The sequence below is a fragment of the Puma concolor genome, chromosome A2 (genome assembly GCF_028749965.1).
Source record: "Puma concolor isolate L17-30 chromosome A2, mPumCon1.1.hap2, whole genome shotgun sequence".
Lineage (NCBI taxonomy): Eukaryota > Metazoa > Chordata > Mammalia > Carnivora > Felidae > Puma > Puma concolor.
This window is the reverse complement of record NC_141668.1, coordinates 50,454,752-50,472,415: the sequence shown is the minus strand read 5'-3', so window position 1 is coordinate 50,472,415 and position 17,664 is coordinate 50,454,752. Positions and strand designations below refer to the sequence as shown.

At 46.8% G+C, this 17,664-nt stretch overlaps 2 protein-coding genes across 3 annotated transcripts in view; one reads left to right on the top strand and one right to left on the bottom strand.

Moving 5' to 3' along the window:
* Positions 1-2,046, top strand: part of TAX1BP1 (Tax1 binding protein 1) — a 90,942-nt gene extending 88,896 nt beyond the window's left edge. For both annotated transcript variants that reach the window (XM_086693713.1, XM_086693707.1), the window contains exons 17-18: positions 236-318; positions 931-2,046. In XM_086693713.1, coding sequence (XP_086549839.1) covers positions 236-318; positions 931-1,132 — 285 coding nt within the window. In that variant the 3' untranslated portion in view covers positions 1,133-2,046. The remainder of the gene's footprint in view (positions 1-235; positions 319-930) is intronic.
* Positions 2,047-2,570: 524 nt separating this feature from the next.
* JAZF1 (JAZF zinc finger 1) overlaps positions 2,571-17,664 on the bottom strand; it is a 344,125-nt gene continuing 329,031 nt past the window's right edge. Inside the window, exons 4-5 of the mRNA XM_086693724.1 lie at positions 10,755-10,924; positions 2,571-4,957 (exon numbers count right to left, since the gene is read on the bottom strand). Of these exons, the coding sequence (XP_086549850.1) occupies positions 4,781-4,957; positions 10,755-10,924 (347 nt within the window). The 3' untranslated portion in view covers positions 2,571-4,780. The remainder of the gene's footprint in view (positions 4,958-10,754; positions 10,925-17,664) is intronic.

Here is a 17,664-nt window from a genome sequence, read left to right as displayed (position 1 = left end):
GACCTAAGTTGTGAGATCATGACCTAAGCTGAAGTTGGATGCTTAACCGACTGAGCTACCCAGGCGCCCCATGGTGAATGCTTTTAAAATTGACTTTTAAACCTTTATGTGAAAACTAATTGGTAACGGAAGTAAAATTTTAAAAAGTATAATCTTGATTCCTTTGTACTGTGCTTGAATTAAAGAGCATTCAGTTTCTCTCTTCTCAAAAGTTGCAAAATTATGTTTTGCCTAGGAAGATGAACATGTGCCCACTGCTCCCGATCCTCCAAGTGAGCATTTACGTGGGCATGGAACAGGCTTCTGCTTTGATTCCAGGTAATTTTTCTTTCCCTTGTGTAGAGCTTGGATTATGTAGATGAGTGGTTCTCAAAGTATGGTCCCTAGAAACTTGTTAGAAATGTATATGATCGGGGCTGTACCTGGACCTTCTCAACCCCAAACTCTTGGTGTGGGTCCCAGGAGTATGTGTTTTAACATGCCTTCCTGGTGATTTGGATGCATGCAATCCTTTAAGAAGCAGTGCTCATGAATACTCGTAGTGGTCAAACTGAATGAATACTGTAGGTACATTATAAGTTCTGTTAATCTTTAGAGTTTTACAAAAGGCATTTTCTGTTAAAAATTGAGGAATTCTTGTCACTAAGCTTCATTTTACATAATGTGATTGCATTTTGGGGCTTTTAATGGAAAAGTTTTTGTCAGTCTAATTGTAAAACTCCATTGAGAGGCTTTAACAGTGGTTTATTACATAATTGTCAATAGCAAGCGTTTAGAAGCAGAGGTTTCTGAAGTGAAGACTTTCAAGGTAAGTTTAGTGTGAAATATCGGCTTACGTAGATAAATGTAACATCTATCCTGAAGATTATTGCTGTTTAGAAATTTTACTTTTTGGAAATAGTAATTCTTTCATTTTTCTGTTTCTTCAAGCTTTGATGTTCACAAGAAGTGTCCCCTCTGTGAATTAATGTTCCCTCCCAACTATGATCAGAGCAAATTTGAAGAACATGTTGAAAGTCACTGGAAGGTGTGCCCAATGTGCAGCGAGCAGTTCCCTCCTGACTATGACCAGCAGGGCTTTGAAAGGCACGTGCAGACCCATTTTGATCAGAATGTTTTAAATTTTGACTAGTTACTTTTTATTATGAGTTAGCAATATAGTTTAACAATTTAAAAAAATCACCTCCAATAGACCACTATGGAGACCACAAGGTATCCCTTCCACGTACCCTCTACCACACTTTTCTGAACAAGCGCTGCTTTGGAGTTTTGTGTTACTAGGGTCAATCTTCAGCTTACCAATAAATATAATTGTAACCCCTGTTAATCTTACAGCTTAAGAAAACTTTTTCTGTGTTTGTATCTTTATTTATTCCCCAGTTTGCAGAACTATATGAATAAAGGAAATGGATTGTTTTAATGTTACCACACTGAATATATATGTGGAGTGTGTGACTTAGCATAATATTTACAAGTTTCTGTTGACCTTGTTGATTGAGCATGACTACTAAATATTATGTAATAAAAATAATTTATCATAAGTGTGGCAAAATAATTATTTGAATACAGAAACTTCCATAATTTAACCCATGAAAGGATTTTTTTTAACTTTCTTTAAAAATGGAGCTGCATGTAGAATCAGCTCACATGCTTGCAGTATAGCAAATGCTTTTTGATATTTGAAATGTTTGCTTTAGGAATAGAAGGCATATTTTGCTACTTTTATGACCAAAACATTTTAGAATGACTTGAGTGATTATTTTTAAGCCATCTTGAAGTTGTATTTCTGTCTAATGGGAAAATGGAACAAATACACCAGTGCAGTTGTTTCATAACAACTGTTGCATAGAAAGGATCTACTAAACAGTGGTGTTTGTGGCATAAAATCACAGAAAGTGTATCCATAACTTTTCCACATTTTCCTGATGGAGAATTTTGAAAGAAGATTCTAAGTGATTGAAAATGTGATGTATAAATGCAAATCAATGTGTTCATTGTGTCTCTATGTAGTATTCTCATTAACATTAAAGAGGACACATTTTTGGAGATGTGTAATTTCATTGTCAAATTTATTTACGATAGCTTTTCATTAAGTGTAAACATCATTAACATCTTTTTTTTTTTGGTTTGGGCTGTTAAGTTTCCAAACAGTGTTTCTCTTAAAATATGAATGGTAAGAATTTACTGTGATTTTGCTGCTTTTGTAGTTATCAAAATGTTTAAGCTTAAGCAAGGTAGCTGGGATGTTAACCTTATAATCGGCGTGGTGGCATTTCGGTGTGCTGTGTGAACTGCATTCACATCGTGTTGCTTGTGTTGGTTTCTGAAAGCCGAAGTTGGAATCCTTGAAAAAGAATTGTGAGTGCAGGGCAAGACGGGCTGTGGCAGACTAGAAGGCAGCAGTAGCCGAGACGCCCGCGGCTCACCTTCCCGGGAGGCGGACGTGCGGGTAAAACACGTTCAGTGGGGGTAGTCTCACGCCACGTCCGTTCGTTACGGAGCAAGCCAACCTACGAGTATCCTCCCCGTGTTAGGGTGGTAAGGGACACTACTGAAAATACAGAGCCCTGTTTGTTTTGGGTCAGAGGCAGTTTATTTTAAATGATTTCATTTACATTTATAAGCAGCTTTTCTTGACAGCAATTTTGATTAAGTTGCCTTCAGTTCTAAAACAAACCTCTGTTGCTTTCAAACTTAATGTGCTCTGTCCCCAACAAAACATATGAAAATATAATTTAAAGCACAGTTTTCACAGACACAGTACGATACATTCACTATACACGGTATAACAAAATATTCCCATCCTTACCTGTTTAGTAATACTGTCACAAGGAATAAGTAAATAGAAATTGAATTTGTTTTATAGTTGAAAGAAATTTAACATGCACAATGACTATTTTATGACTGTTTAGCTGTTGAACTACTGATCCAGCCTACATTTCTTGCACTAGAAGGAGCAAAGCTAAATAATGATTGCTGGCCTAAAAAAATTTTGGTCAATTATAGGTAGATATGAAGTATCCAAGCAGGGCCTTCTTATGCACCAACTAGTTGCTTCTCATTGTCTGGATCACCCTTTTTGAACCTAGAACACTGTATATTCAGGACCAAGACCACTCTTCAGAGATCTGAGGAAATTTTTCGAGGGCAGTGTCTTTAGAAATACTTTAAAATCCCTCATTATGAGGGATCGACAACTGAAGAATATAGAAGCTTACCCATCTGGCCAGTCATCCTTTCAGACTGTGTGAAGAATTGAGGAGGGACACCTTCTTCCCAGCTGTAAGACTTTCATCAAATGGGAACATGGAAAGTTATTTTGTAAGCAGTTCGAGTTTGCTTTTCACCAGTTTTGTGGGCAGTTAGCCATCTCAGAGCAATTTTTATTGCATAATGAGGCAGTTGGTAAACTCTTGCATGTTTAAGGAATAGCACTTGGGAGAAAAGAACACTCAAGGCATGATGGTATTGTTGGTGAGAAAAACTTCAGGAATGGTCCAGACGTAGGTCACTCTAATGGGTCATATTAGTCACTCTCTGACCACCTGCCACAAGAAGCACTTAATTGTCAATAAGGCTCAATTTCGTGTTTCGGCAAAATGTTTTATAAAGCTAAACAGACGTTGCCAATGGGAACACAGACCTCTACAATGTGATGGGAAAAGTGCCTTCAAAAAAAAAGTCTAAAAACACAATGAGCGTGAAGAAGAGGCAGTTGGGGGGTGGCGTGGGGGGATCTTACCAAAAATGTTCTTTGAAACGTGCTTGTAATTTTCTTATTTGCAACCCATAGGTTTGTTAGGGCAGTGGTTGCAAGAATTGGCAACACATAAAACATTAAATCTGTTGGCAATAGAGAACTACAAAGTGCTTTAAAACTTCACCTAAAGATGAAGATAGAACTAAATTTCACACACACAAAATTTGCACTTAAGTATTTCAAAGTGTTTTCTAACAGATTTCAGGGAAAAGTATTTCACTAAACTTGTATCTTGGTCCACAAATATCAACAGGCATTAACTGAATCCCTTGCACCCAGCAGGCACTCCATGAATGTGTGTGAAATTAATGAGTGAACTGAATAGACTATTTTGTACAAAAATGCCATTTATAACACAAATGACTGGTAAGTCAGATGGCAAGATTTTCAGCTTTTTAAGGGGCAGAAGGATTTGCAAGATAATATAAAACACAGAAAGCACACCTTTTACGTATGTTATTTAAATATGAAAATACTTTTAGCATATTATGTTAAACATTCTTATTTATATTTCCATTACCTAAAGTCTTTCTACTCACAAATACTAACTCCATTATGTAAGGCATGGTAACCAGTCTGATAATGAAGGTATTATTTTGGTTTTGAACATAGTGAGTTGATGTGTTGAAAAACTTCAATCACATTACAATCTTGGGGGAAAAAAAAAATCTCAGTGCCAGCCCCTCCTCCCCCCAGTTGATATCACTGCAATACAACCTAATAATATGCAACATGCCCTCAATCTTATTTTCTTTTGGGGGAAATGTGCTGAAGAACCTAGAGCTTTTTCTGTTTAGCACCTTATATCAAAGTAATGAAAATGGGTATGATGATGACATGTGCAAATGTACAAAATCATTAACTCTACAAAGATACATCATTCCAAAATTACAGAAAAGTTTTAAAGCATGCATTTAATTCTTTAAAGGGTTGCTGAATGCTTCCCCTGCAAAAAGGTGGCTGTTTTCAAAATCAGCAACTGCTGGTGAGGGTTTCTTGGCACAGTTGGGGACCAGCATGTTATTGCTGCATCTTCCTGATAATCTCAGCCGACACCGGGGGGTGGAAATTGATTGTGTGGTGCCGCAGGCCCTGAGCTGTCTTGTAACTCTTACCACAACGACATTTGAATGGTTTGCGGACGCGGATCTGTGTTCTGTGACCATTCTTAGCGTGGTACTTTATGCCATTCACATTCTGTGGAGAAGACAAAACGTCACCGATTAGATGCAACCAAGATGTCAGACTGGGGAAAACCTCGGTGTGGGTCTGGATTACAATGGACGTCTCCTGGATGGCAGGTGTGTACAGGGTAGGCTTTGCCTGAGCTCTAGTGCCAGCAGCCTGATGTGATCGTGGGCCGTGCAGAGTGGGTCATTTACTCTGACAAATTTTACATAGACTATGTATTCGAGACTGTAGAAGGAAGCACAGTGAGTTCCTCTGCCTAGAACTGTACTTCCTTTCTGGATCATTTTTTCCATTTGGAAGAGCGTTAACAACAAACAGTCATCTAAACATAGCCTCAGGATGACCAAAAAAACTGTCTTTCGAAAGAAGACACAGGGCAATAGAGTTCAAGATCTATATAAATCCCTGGTGCGGAAACTCACCTCAGTGTTTTGCTTCCAGACGGCTGGAATAACCTACCTTACCTGGAATTTTCGTCCATTTTCTACTTTGCATTAAGGCAGGGTCTCTGCCCCAAATCTTGCCCCAAATCATGCCGTGACCCAGTTGTGTGTGTTAAATAAGCACCCGTTGGGGCGCCTGGGTGGCGCAGTCGGTTAAGCGTCCGACTTCAGCCAGGTCACGATCTCGCGGTCCGTGAGTTCGAGCCCCGCGTCGGGCTCTGGGCTGATGGCTCGGAGCCTGGAGCCTGTTTCCGATTCTGTGTCTCCCTCTCTCTCTGCCCCTCCCCCGTTCATGCTCTGTCTCTCTCTGTCCCAAAAATAAAACGTTGAAAAAAAAAATTTAATAAAAAAAAAAAAATAAATAAATAAATAAATAAGCACCCGTGGACAGACTGAACATTTATGTGCTGCATTCCAAACATAGGTTATGGAAGTCTCAACAATGTAAGAGTTCCAAAGTTCAAGCTGGCGTGCACATTCTGGATTTCTACTAAGATTCCATGCTTTGAATCACTCTACGGACTTAATTTCCTATTGCTCAGTCCCAATTAAGTGGGGAGAAAACGGGCATTGAGTGATGAAAGATTTAAGTAAAAATAAATGGCCTAAAAAAATTAGATGATTAGGTGATATTAGAGCATAGGTTCTCAACTCCCAGGTCTGCCACTGCCAGATTTGGGAGTAAGGGAGGACACAAGAGCGAGCTTGAAACAAAGACGGGAGAACAGGTCGTCAGAAGAGTGGGCCGTTTCCTAAAGTATCACATGAATCTGATTCCACTGAGCCTAGTCCTAAACCCAACTCAGATTCCAACATAGCAGTCTTGAACTTTACTCATCAGATGCCCTTCCTGAGCTCCCAGGTACAGGGACAGCCTGCTGTTCCATGGGCATCTAGGACAGTGCCTGGCCCGTAGTAGATGCTCCATAAGCATCTGTGAGTGGCGAATTTGTTAGAACGTGGTTCACTATTCTGGAATAAGTTGAGTTGCCATTAAAATGGGTTCAGTGATGATTATTACTATTTACAGGGGTGCCAAACAGCAATCAGTTGGCTGTGTTCAGAGCCTGACGGTACTCAGACCCGAATAAATACAATATGTGACATGTGCCCTTGATATAAAAACTAACTTTCAGTTCCCCGCAGGCCTTGATACTCTACATAAAGGAGAGGATGAAATCACTTGGGGATTTGATAAGGAAGAAAAATTAAACGAGCTGGGGTTGGAGGGGGTGGTGATGTTAGAGTGGAAAGTAAAGCCACCTGTAGCAGCGTGGTGACACCAACCAGCCTGAGAGCTGAAATGGAAATCACTCCCCCACTGGACTCCGCATGGCCGCAAATACAACGTCCAGGATGAGTCAGGTGGGAGTCACATCTTTAAAGTCCCTTTATTAAAGCAATCTGTGTCGAGGGTAGGTAATTGTACAAATGTAGAAAATGCAAAGGAACATAAAAAAAGAACAGGTTAATCACTACTGAACATCTGAGCTACCTCCTTCCAGCATTTTCCCCATGAGAGATCTATCATAGGAGATTGGAGTCTCCCATCATTATGTATTTTTTTTGAAAGAAGGATTTTGAGGGCATCATTTTATTCCATTGCCCTACTGTTAGAAATTTAGTGTTTCCTAAATTTGTGCTGTCATAGTGTGATGAACATCCTTGTATATCAATCTCTGCATCCCTGACGATGTGCTTGGGATGCATTTCTAGGAGACTATGGAGCTAAGAACATGGACTTTTTTTTTCTTTTTCTTTCTTTCTTTTTTTTTTTTTTTTTTGAAGTTCTGATTATTTACTGCCAAGTTGCTTTCTGGAAAGGTTGCCTGTTATACCCCCACCAGGGCTTCTGATGGGACAGGAGAGGGAAGGAGATTTAGATCCGCTGAAGAAGAGAAGGGCTGATGTGGCCTTCCCGGAAACCTCGAGCTCACACCTGCCTGGCTGTGTATCTGGACATTAGAGGCCGCCTTCACGCTTTCTTCACGATGCTGAAACCACTAAAGTTCTCCATGTAGCAGAGGGACCCTTCCAGAGAAAGTGCAGGGGACAGCTTGTTCTGTTGCCTATTTCTTAAAAATACCCTTAATTCTAACAACTCTAATATTTAAACTTATCAAAGGCAAAAAAACCTCAAAGCACCACAGCCCATCTTTTAAAGCCATTCCCAGTTACAAGCCTGGGGGGTCCTCTCTCTCTTGCCTGCAGTCAGAAGGAGAGTGTGGGTTGCACCAAGGTGGATGGGATCAGTTATTCCAGGCCTGAAACGTGTCTGGGACAAATCCAAAATCACGTTACTGCTCTGGGGTCCTGGTGGTTGGCTGGGGGCGGGGAGGGGCGTTGTCTTCTTCCCCATACATTTTGCCTCTGCTCCTTTATCCTCAGAGTATCTACTTGTCCAAGCCCTGTGATCGATGCTGAAGGGTCTATGAGCTGTGTGGACCCTTGGGGTGAAAAGCTAGTAAGTGCTCTCTCCAGTGGTATGAACAGAGCGAGCGGAAAGGTCAGGGGATCGAACTCCAGTTGGGGAATGAGCGCCGGGAAACTTGGTACAGCCTCCCCCAGAGGAGGTGGCATTTGAGCCGTGCCTTGAGAAGTGAGGGGAATTCAAATGAGAAGTGCTGATGGAGAGAGGAGGGAAAGGGAGCACCCCAGGCAAAGGGATTCATCCGGGAAACAACATGGAGACTCGGCTGTCCTGCCGGGCCCCTCTCCCTTGCCCAGCTCAGCATGAAGTCTAGAAAGTTAGGAACGGCACCTCTCTGTTCTGCAAATGCTGGGAAGTGGCTAGAAGCACTGATCTGGGGTCGGTGCCCAAGCGGCTAACGGGTTAGAGACTCCCTGCCAACAGCGGACGAGTCTGAAGAGAGCCCTGGGAATGAACAACAAGATGGCACCACTTCTGGATTCTGCCTGACGCCACAGCACAGCCGCTCATTAAACCTTCCTCAAGCCAATACCCAATCTGACCGTCGCGCAGTAAATAAGAGGCAGGAATTACACCAGAGCTCACCACTGCCCTGCGGCCAGTAACTTCCCAGCAGGAAGAGTCAAACCGAAGCTTGAAAGGAGTATGACCACGCTTCCTCAAGCACCCGGTTAGAAGCAGTTACGTGTTTGTTCTTGGCCCACGTAGCATTGCTTGGCATTCTGGCCCCGAAAAGGAAACTCACACCTCCCTCATGGAAATCAGGACCACTCATTGCCACCCGGGGTCATCTGTCAGCTGGAGGTACTGAGTCAGGCAGCCTCCGCAGCCCAAGCTTCACTCAATTTTCTTTTGGCCTTCCGTGCAGAAAGAACACTCAAGTCCCCAACCACCCAGATGCAGACAACTACAGGGGGAATTGCTGGAAACCCAAGAGCAAAATTACAGCAGAAGAATAATGGTAGGAAAACAAGTGAGGTGGGGAGGCGGGGGGAGGCTGTGGAGAAGGAATGAAGGGTGCAGGGAAGCCTGGAGAGAGGGCCATCTGGAAAGCAGGCAGGAATCAATGAGCGAGTTCTCGGTCTAGCTTTGTCCCCTTTGAAATAAATAGAGCAGGAAAACTCTCTTTCTGCCACGCAAGAGCTACCCTCTGGAAAAATGGGCCTGGCAATCCCTTGGCTTTCTGGCCTCCCGAGGTAACAGCCTCCTGGCCTTTCCTACTCTGCCTTCCATGCCTCTGACGTAGAAAATGTGTGTCCGGGGGCGCCTGGGTGGCTCAGTCGGCTAAGCGTCCGACTTCGGCTCAGGTCACGATCTCGCGGTCCGCGAGTTCGAGCTCCGCGTCGGGCTCTGTGCGGACGGCTCGGAGCCTGGAGCCTGTTTCAGATTCTGTGTCCCCCTCTTTCTCTGACCCTCCCCTGTTCATGCTCTCTGTCTCAAAAAAATAAATAAACGTTAACAAAAAAATTAAAAAAAAAAAAAAAAAAAGAAAGAAAATGTGCGTCTGTAACTCTGAGTCATGTTCTGACCCCAACAGCTCCCCTGTCCTGATGGGAGATTCTCACACCTCCACCTTGGCGTTTTCATTTTACACAAAGCATATCTGGACTTTTCCATGATAAAATGCTAACAGTATAAAATAGGTGAAACCTTGGCCACTTAGTCTTGTGATTCATTTGTGTTGCATGCTTCTATATAGTGGCTGGCACAAAAAATACTGAAGTCGTTTTCTTTTTTAGTGTTCAGGGACATATTTAAGAGCAATGTGAGAACTGCTTATGCTGTTGCACATCTTTTAAGCCTTTTTATTAAAAAAAAGGTCAACCTGCTGAGCTATGGGTAAATTCGCATATCATCAAATGTACCAAGTATGTTTCTGATTTTTATATTTCTGTCTCACAGCTGGATCTTAAAGAGTTGCTGACACTTGGCAGAAGTGTTGCAATTTTTTTTTTTTAAAGTGTTTGTTTATTTAGTTTTGAGGGGGAGAGGGGCAGAGAGAGGGAGACAGAATCCCAAGCAGGCTCCACACGGTCAGCCCAGAACCCGATGTGGGGCTCGCACTCATAAACCGTGAGATGGTGACCTGAGCTGAAGTCAGACACTTAACCGATGGAGCCACCCAGGCGCCCCGAAAAGTAAAAGACTTTTTAATCAAGTATATATCATCAGCTAAGAATGTATAGATTTTAATATTTATATAATAAATATTCTTCCTTCCTAAAAAAAAAAAAATTGTTTTTTAAGGCGCCCTCTGGACTGACACCTGAATGTTGTGGGTGTTTCTCATTGTTTTGTCCCTTTGAGTTTACTTAACAGAAGATCTAGTGCCCCGGGCTGTTCATGACACCCAGCCAGGCTCTCGGAGACACGGGTTCCACATCATCTATATAGAGAGGGCACTGAGGTGGGCCATTAGTGAGAAAGATTTCAAAGCCCCCTTTTCTGCCTTTCCTGCCAGTAAGGGGGGGCTGGTGGGGGGGGGAGGGGGCAAGAGCTCCCTCCCCGAAAGCTAAATACCCTAGCACATCCACTACTTTTACGTCAAGGCCGCCTTCTGTGAGCCACCTACACAGCCAACCACTGAGGCAGGTGCTTGGCAAACAGGTGACACACTTGATATTCTGACTGATAGGACATGAGTTTGAAGACCACCGGGAACACGATCCTCCTACCAAAAACACCCCTCTTTCGACCTGCAGCTCCCGCGCAGATGAGCAAAGGGGAAACCCCACCGAACTGCCAGGGACCAGGGGCCCGCGTGTGCCCAGGCACATGTCTCCGGGAGGACCGGGCACTCAGCCGGCACGGGAGAGGGGGGCGTCTCTGCCCGGGCTGCACGCTCGCTTCGGAAGGAGGAGCTGCTACCCGACGTGGGGCTTGTTTTTCCACGCAGTCATGCCCGGTGGGGTGGTGGTACCGCGTTTACCTTGTATCTCTTTTTACATCCAGGAACCGGGCAGGCAAAAGGCTTCTCTTCCCCTCCGTTCATGCACATCGAGCTGAGGATGGCTTCGGAGCTTATGGCGCTCTCCGTGGTCCAGGACTCATCGCTGTCGGACTCCTCGTAGTCGACCTCCTCCTCGTCGTACTCGCTGCCTGCAGGGTCAGACAAGCGCAAGAGCCGTCAGCAGCGGTCCTAGGGCTCCCTCCAGTTTGCTCCTGCCACCCGCAGGGCAGGGAGGAATGGGTGACCACACGGGGGCCACTCCTCCTGCCCTGGGAGAACATTCCAGGCACAAAGGGACTGCCCTGGGGGCAGAGAGACCTGCGTTTCCACTAAGAGACCAGATTAAGAGCTGCCCGACGACTCCTGGCGGGCAATTAGCTGAGCAAGAACTTGACCGGGACGTCCTGGAAGGACAGTCCGTGACTCCAAAGGTGCCGGGAAGGCTCTGAGGCCCAAGCCGAAGACGCCCAGCCACGGCAGACACCCCTGCCCGAACACGTACACACCGGCTACGCCTGACGTTCCAATGCACAGAACTCTGTCCCCAGAAGTTCACGCGTATTAGCCTCGTAAATGCAAACACCTGCGGGGGGGGGGGTTACACTTGACACTGAATAGCTATCTACGCTTCAGTGGGACTTAATTTCAGATCTTTTCCTTTACAGCTCGAGCTGAGAGGACTACGAGGAAATCTGGAACTAAAAGGGGGTTACCAGAAGCTAGGGAGCGGGGGGCTGGGGGGACCCGGAAACACCTGAAGCTCCAAACCCAACTCATGTCCCAGTACAAGTTGCAGCTCATGGAGGACCAAACACCTCCCTGCCACACCTGTCCCCAGGGTCCTGTCTACACCTGTCTTTTCACGGCATTCCCTGCGAGGGCGGGCTCACCCATCCCAGTCAGACTGCTCGGATGGGAGGAGGGGACTCCCCTGTGTTCCTGACGTTAAGAGCTCTGTTCGGAATTGAATCAAAAATGTGCTTCCCAGACTTCTGTTCAGGACGGTGGGGACGGAGAACCACTTCAACAAGCAGCCGCTTTTTGCTCTTTTTTTAATGAGGCCCAAAGCCATTTATGTCGAGCTTTTGCACAATACAACCCCGAAGGACATAATTCTAAAGATCATAAACAGTGTAAAATAATATGTTGACAAGTCTTAATGCATTTACAAGCCCCGTGGAATAAATAGGAATTATAGCACAACATTAATAAGAATTATATGGTAGCAATTACAGTTGTGAAATTCATCCCCCAGGTGTGAGGCTAAATTGCACCAGGGGCCTGCCTGGGTGCTCCGTGGTCTGTCTCTGCCACATCAATTATTTCAACACCAAATATTGGCATTTTTATTGGGTTTCATTTTAATAGGCATTAATAAGATTGTTTGAAGAGCCAATTGAGCCAGGCACAAGGACGCCGGCCTCTGAAGCTAACACTTAAAAGGATCCACGAAGGAAGGAAGGGACTTCAGGTTGATGGCGCGCCTCTTGTGTTTCAGGCACGGCCGATGCATTATCTCATTCAACCCTGGAGAGGACTGTTGCTTTCGAAACAGGAGGAAACCGAGTCCGGTGAGGTTCAAGAGCTTATGAGCTTTCAATGAGCTATTAAGGGACACTGCTTTTTTCCCCCACCGTGCCTCCCGGCCTCCACTGCCAGCTGCACTCCCTTTCGCTGGTTCTTTATCATCTATCACTCTGGAGTCCAGAGCAGTCTGTTTTGAGGCCTATTTAGAAACTCGGCTGGCACAGAAAAATCAATTTGGCAAAAGGTTTGGAATTCAACTTTCAACTGGGTTGAAATAACTCTGGGTTTCGGTAACCCTGCTGTATTGGCCTGTAGCCCCCAGGAATAAGAGACCCGTTTGGAAATGCTTCTACGAGACAACACAGGGGTACATACTCCGCCGTGTTTCGGAGTCTGTGAGCAACTTCTGAAATCTGTTTTTAAGTAGGGCATTGTTTAGGACATTTTACTCTTAAACAAATGCCACATGCTGGTGTCCTTTAAATTGCTTGTTAGAAAACTATAAATGCTATTTCACAAAGCTCCTCCAGCAGGCCTTCGGAAAGTTCGAATGACTAATTTACCCATCTAATTGGGCTAATTTGTTAACCTGAATACCAAGAACCATGCGACATTTACAACTGGGGGGGAAAACCTCAGACCAACTGAGGGCTTAATGAAGCCCAGCAGAAGAGAAAACTTCAAGACTCCGCTGGATCAAAGGGAGCCAGCCCCTGAGGGGTGGAGGCTGGGGACACAGTCGCCTGGAAACCACGCGGCATCCTGCAGGTAGGGGGGCCACACAATTCATCATCCGAGCTGGGGCGCCTGTGAGGGGAAACGCCAGCCCCGGATGACAGGCGTGAAGGGGCACTGTCCCTGGCTAACTGCCCACCCCCCCACCCCCTGGCAACGCACCAGTTCACCACAGGGACCGCTGGGGCGCTCTGCGAAATTAACCGGCTCCCTTGGTAGGGGATCAAGAAGCACCTGTTTACACTGAATTCTATCCTATAACAGACATCAGTGCACGTCTTGGCTGGGCATGTCAGCTGAGTGACAAGCTACTGGCATCCGCTTTCTCTTCTGTGAAAGGGACACAAATCTCTTCCCTGCAGTTTAAGGATTACAATTAACGCCTACAGAACATCTGCACATAGTAAGTGCTCAAAAACGTGGAAGACAACGTAACATCATTTTTGTGATAACGTTACATGAACACGTTGCATATAATACGTTTAGAAAGGCCTGTTGTGAAATCAAGCAAAAACTAAGATGATTCTGAAAGACATGGGGGGGCGCCTGGGGGGCGCAGTCGGTTAAGCGTCCGACTTCAGCCAGGTCACGATCTCGCGGTCCGGGAGTTCGAGCCCCGCGTCAGGCTCTGGGCTGATGGCTCAGAGCCTGGAGCCTGTTTCCGATTCCGTGTCTCCCTCTCTCTCTGCTCCTCCCCCGTTCATGCTCTGTCTCTCTCTGTCCCAAAAATAAATAAACGTTGAAAAAAAAATTATAAAAAAAAAAAAAAAGACATGGGAATCTCCACTAGAAAGATAAGCGCATTGTGTGGACTTCTCAGTGTGGGCAGAGCTAAGCACCTCCCCATCTACAGGGAGGTCTGTGAGCCCAGGTCTGGGGGCTTGTGTGAGCCCTGGTCTGCCACTGACAAGCTGTGTGGCCCCGGGCAAGTGACGTCACCTCTCTGATCTTTAAGACTCCTCACCTGTAAAATGGGCTAATGCTACTAACCAGCCCTTAAGGCTGCGTGAAGCATAGCTGAGTTCCTGTTTTTCTTTTTTAAATTTTTTTTTCAACGTTTATTTATTTTTGGGACAGAGAGAGACAGAGCATGAACGGGCGAGGGGCAGAGAGAGAGGGAGACACAGAATCGGAAACAGGCTCCAGGCTCCGAGCCATCAGCCCAGAGCCTGACGCGGGGCTCGAACTCACGGACCGTGAGATCGTGACCTGGCTGAAGTCGGACGCTTAACCGACTGTGCCACCCAGGCGCCCCGAGTTCCTGTTTTTCAAAACAATATACCAACGGGGCGCCTAGGTGGCGCAGTCAGTTAAGCGGCCGACTTCGGCTCAGGTCACGATCTCACAGTTTGTGAGTTCAAGCCCCGCGTCGGGCTCTGTGCTGACAGCTCGGAGCCTGGAGCCTGTTTTGGATTCTGTTTCCCTCGCTCTCTCTGGCCCTCCCCCACCCATGCGCTCGCATGCTCTCTCTCTGTCAAAAATAAGTAAATGTTAAAAAAGAGTTGTTTTTTTTTAAATTTAAAACAATACACCGAGAACAACGCCTGGCACAGGATAAACATTAAAGGAGTATTTGGTACATAAACAAGTAAAACATTATAAAAACAGGTTCCTCATTTCGCCCACCGTTCCCTCGCTCTTGAGGGTACAGAAGTGTGTGTGTGTCGGGGGGGGGGGGCTCTGTTGCTTATCTTAACTGTACCCGAAATGCCACCCTGTCGTCCAACAGAGCTGTGAGCAGCTGGAAGGCGAGGCCTGGTCCTCAGCTGCTGGCCGTCTTTCATTCTGCAGCCAGGGGACCTGCGGCAGGTGGGGACAGGCGCGCTCTGCTCCCAGGCCACACGCACGCACGTGCCAGCACCCGCCTGGTGCTGACATCTGGAAGACGTGCCAGCAGGGCCCGGGGTGTCCTGCAGAAAACATCTGCAAACGGCCACCGCCCTTCGTCTGCTCTTGAACATCTTTGCGCCCTAGGAAGAGCGAACCCGAAACTAAAGTTACCTCCGGAGTTACGAAAACATTTGGGCCAAGCCCCTCTCTTTCGTGCTGTATTCATTTCCTCGCATCTTTGCATGGAGAAAAAATAAGCCCCAGGGCGGTTCATTTGTCATGTGTGCTGCATCTGCGATTTTCAAAACGAACTTCATGAGTTCCTGGTAGCTTCCAGACCATTGCCGGAGTTGCCCCGCCCGTTATGGGAAGTGGGGCGTGGCAAAGCTGGTTCTCCCAGCAGGGGCCGCCCGACAATTTGGTCCTACATCCGATCAATTAAACCTTGTTGAGTATGAGCATGTGGGAATGTATTTATTGGAAAAGGCATGTGTGCACGAACACGTTACTGTACAAACATACGCAAATCAAAGGATGAGGATAAAAGAAAAAGTAAATGTATCATAATAGAGGGGCGCCTGGGCGGCTCAGTCGGTTAGGCGTCCGACTTCGGCTCAGGTCATGGTCTCACGGTCCGTGGGTTCGATCCCCGCATTGGGCTCTGTGCTGACAGCTCGGGGCCTGGAGCCTGCTTCGGACTCTGTGTGTGTCCCTCTGTCCCTCCTCCGCTCATGCTGTCTCAATCAATGAGTCAATCAATCAAGTTCTGCTGGGGGACACTGGGTCATGGAATCAGAATCCTGGAACTTACGGGCCACTGCACCCCACACTCAGCTGGCCCACGGCGGTCTGTGCGGAGGGCTTGCCTTCTCAGAGCTACCTGGCCCAGGATCGTAAGCGGCAAAAGGTTATGGTTCTCCCTTTCGTCTTCATCTTCCTTTCTTCTCCCCACTCTCGCTCTCTCCTTTCTACAGGGCAGCCCCAGATCCTCGCAAGGGCCCGTTGAAAGGGGCGAGGTGCTCAGACACAAAACAGGAAAACACCGGCCACGAACGGACAGCCCCTCGTCAACTTCATGCTTAGAGGGCCCCGAGGAAGGCTTTCTGACAAAACAGAGCGAAAGCTTACGGACCCTAATTAAGAAGAACAGGTGAAAACTGCCAGCGGGTTTGACGGATCCCAGTCGTGGCGCCCCTGTGCCCTGGGTTGTGCTACCTGGGAAACAGCGCAAGAGAGAACCCTCTCGGAGACATTTCCCCTGCATTTTGAAACAAACATCGGTTGGCCTGATCAGGTGTCCAAACGTGACGAACCCGTTGTTCCCTATTAGAAGAGAGTACACCCTCCCAGATCTGCATCTCAAAAGGGAGCCCAAGAACGAAAGACAGGCTGCTGAGCACTCTGGCGGACGCTAGCCCAGCCACCTCTCTGTTACGATGGTCACTGCCTTTGCAGGTCCTCTGGCTACAACACTCCATGGCACGGAGGGCCTGTCCTAACACGGCCTGTTCATTTCAGTCCACCGGTGGGCCGCAAGGGAAGATTTTGGGGAGGCATTTATGACACAGTAACAATGCCTGCTTTCTGTTGGCCTCCTTTTGCTTTTAGTCATTTGCTCCCCAAATTCTGGCGCTTCCCCCCCCCCACCTAACCTCCCCCCCCCATGCCTAAACCTCTCTGTGTTTACTTGGACTTCTTTTTTTAAATTTTTTTTTTTTTCAACATTTATTTATTTTTGGGACAGAGAGAGACAGAGCATGAACGGGGGAGGGGCAGAGAGAGAGGGAGACACAGAATCGGAAACAGGCTCCAGGCTCTGAGCTGTCAGCCCAGAGCCCGACGCGGGGCTCGAACTCACGGACCGGGAGATCGTGACCTGGCTGAAGTCGGACGCTTAACCGACTGCGCCACCCAGGCGCCCTACTTGGACTTCTTAATGAGAATCGCAGCCAAGAACGAGCAGGTTTTGTTTTTACACGCGTCGTTCTGGAACCAGAAGGAGTGGGGAGCTGCTCCTGCCGCTTAGGGTTTGGGTGCCTCCTGTGTGCCTGGTGCTTGTCCCGCAACCAACCTTCTACTGCCCCAATTTAACAGAGGGGAGAGCAGGGGGTTCAGGAAGTGACAGATGTGCCGAAGGTCACCTGGCCAGAAACAGGCAGACTGGACGGGTGCGAGGGTACTTGGTCCCAAACCTCGTGCTCCTTTCTTTTCAAATTGAACATCCCCTGCGTGACGGATAAAGACGTGACACACGAAACAAGGCCCTGGAGAGACCGGAGAGGAAGGACGCATCGTCGTGTGGAGTCACAGCCGCTCGTGGGGTGCACACGGGAGTGTGTGGGAAGCACTGGGCTCGAACACCAAGTGGTTTCAACACTGCCTTCCCAGGGTGGTCACAGTCGCGTCTTCCAAAGAGGAGCTACATGAGCTGGTTTTTCAGATTCTCCTCTGTCTTAGATACTATGACTTTTAAAATGCCACCGGTCAATGTGAGAGTTTCTCCAAGAAAATGTCATTTCACCGCGCCCTGCCCACATAAACAGTGGCTGCCAGTGGTCTGCCTCGGGCTGACTTTTCTATCGCCACCATCCACACTGCACAATCCCCACGCGGGGCCTGCGGTGGGCAGGACAGCAGCCAAGAGAGGCAACCCCGAGCGCCCCATTTTGGCATCTCAGTTTGGGGAGGAGCACAACTTAGCAGAGAGGGTTTCGTGATAAGGCAATTACCATTCTGCAGGACTGCCAGAAAGATCCTACCGGTGGTTGGCAAAGGAAGTAAAAACCAGAGCCTTTCT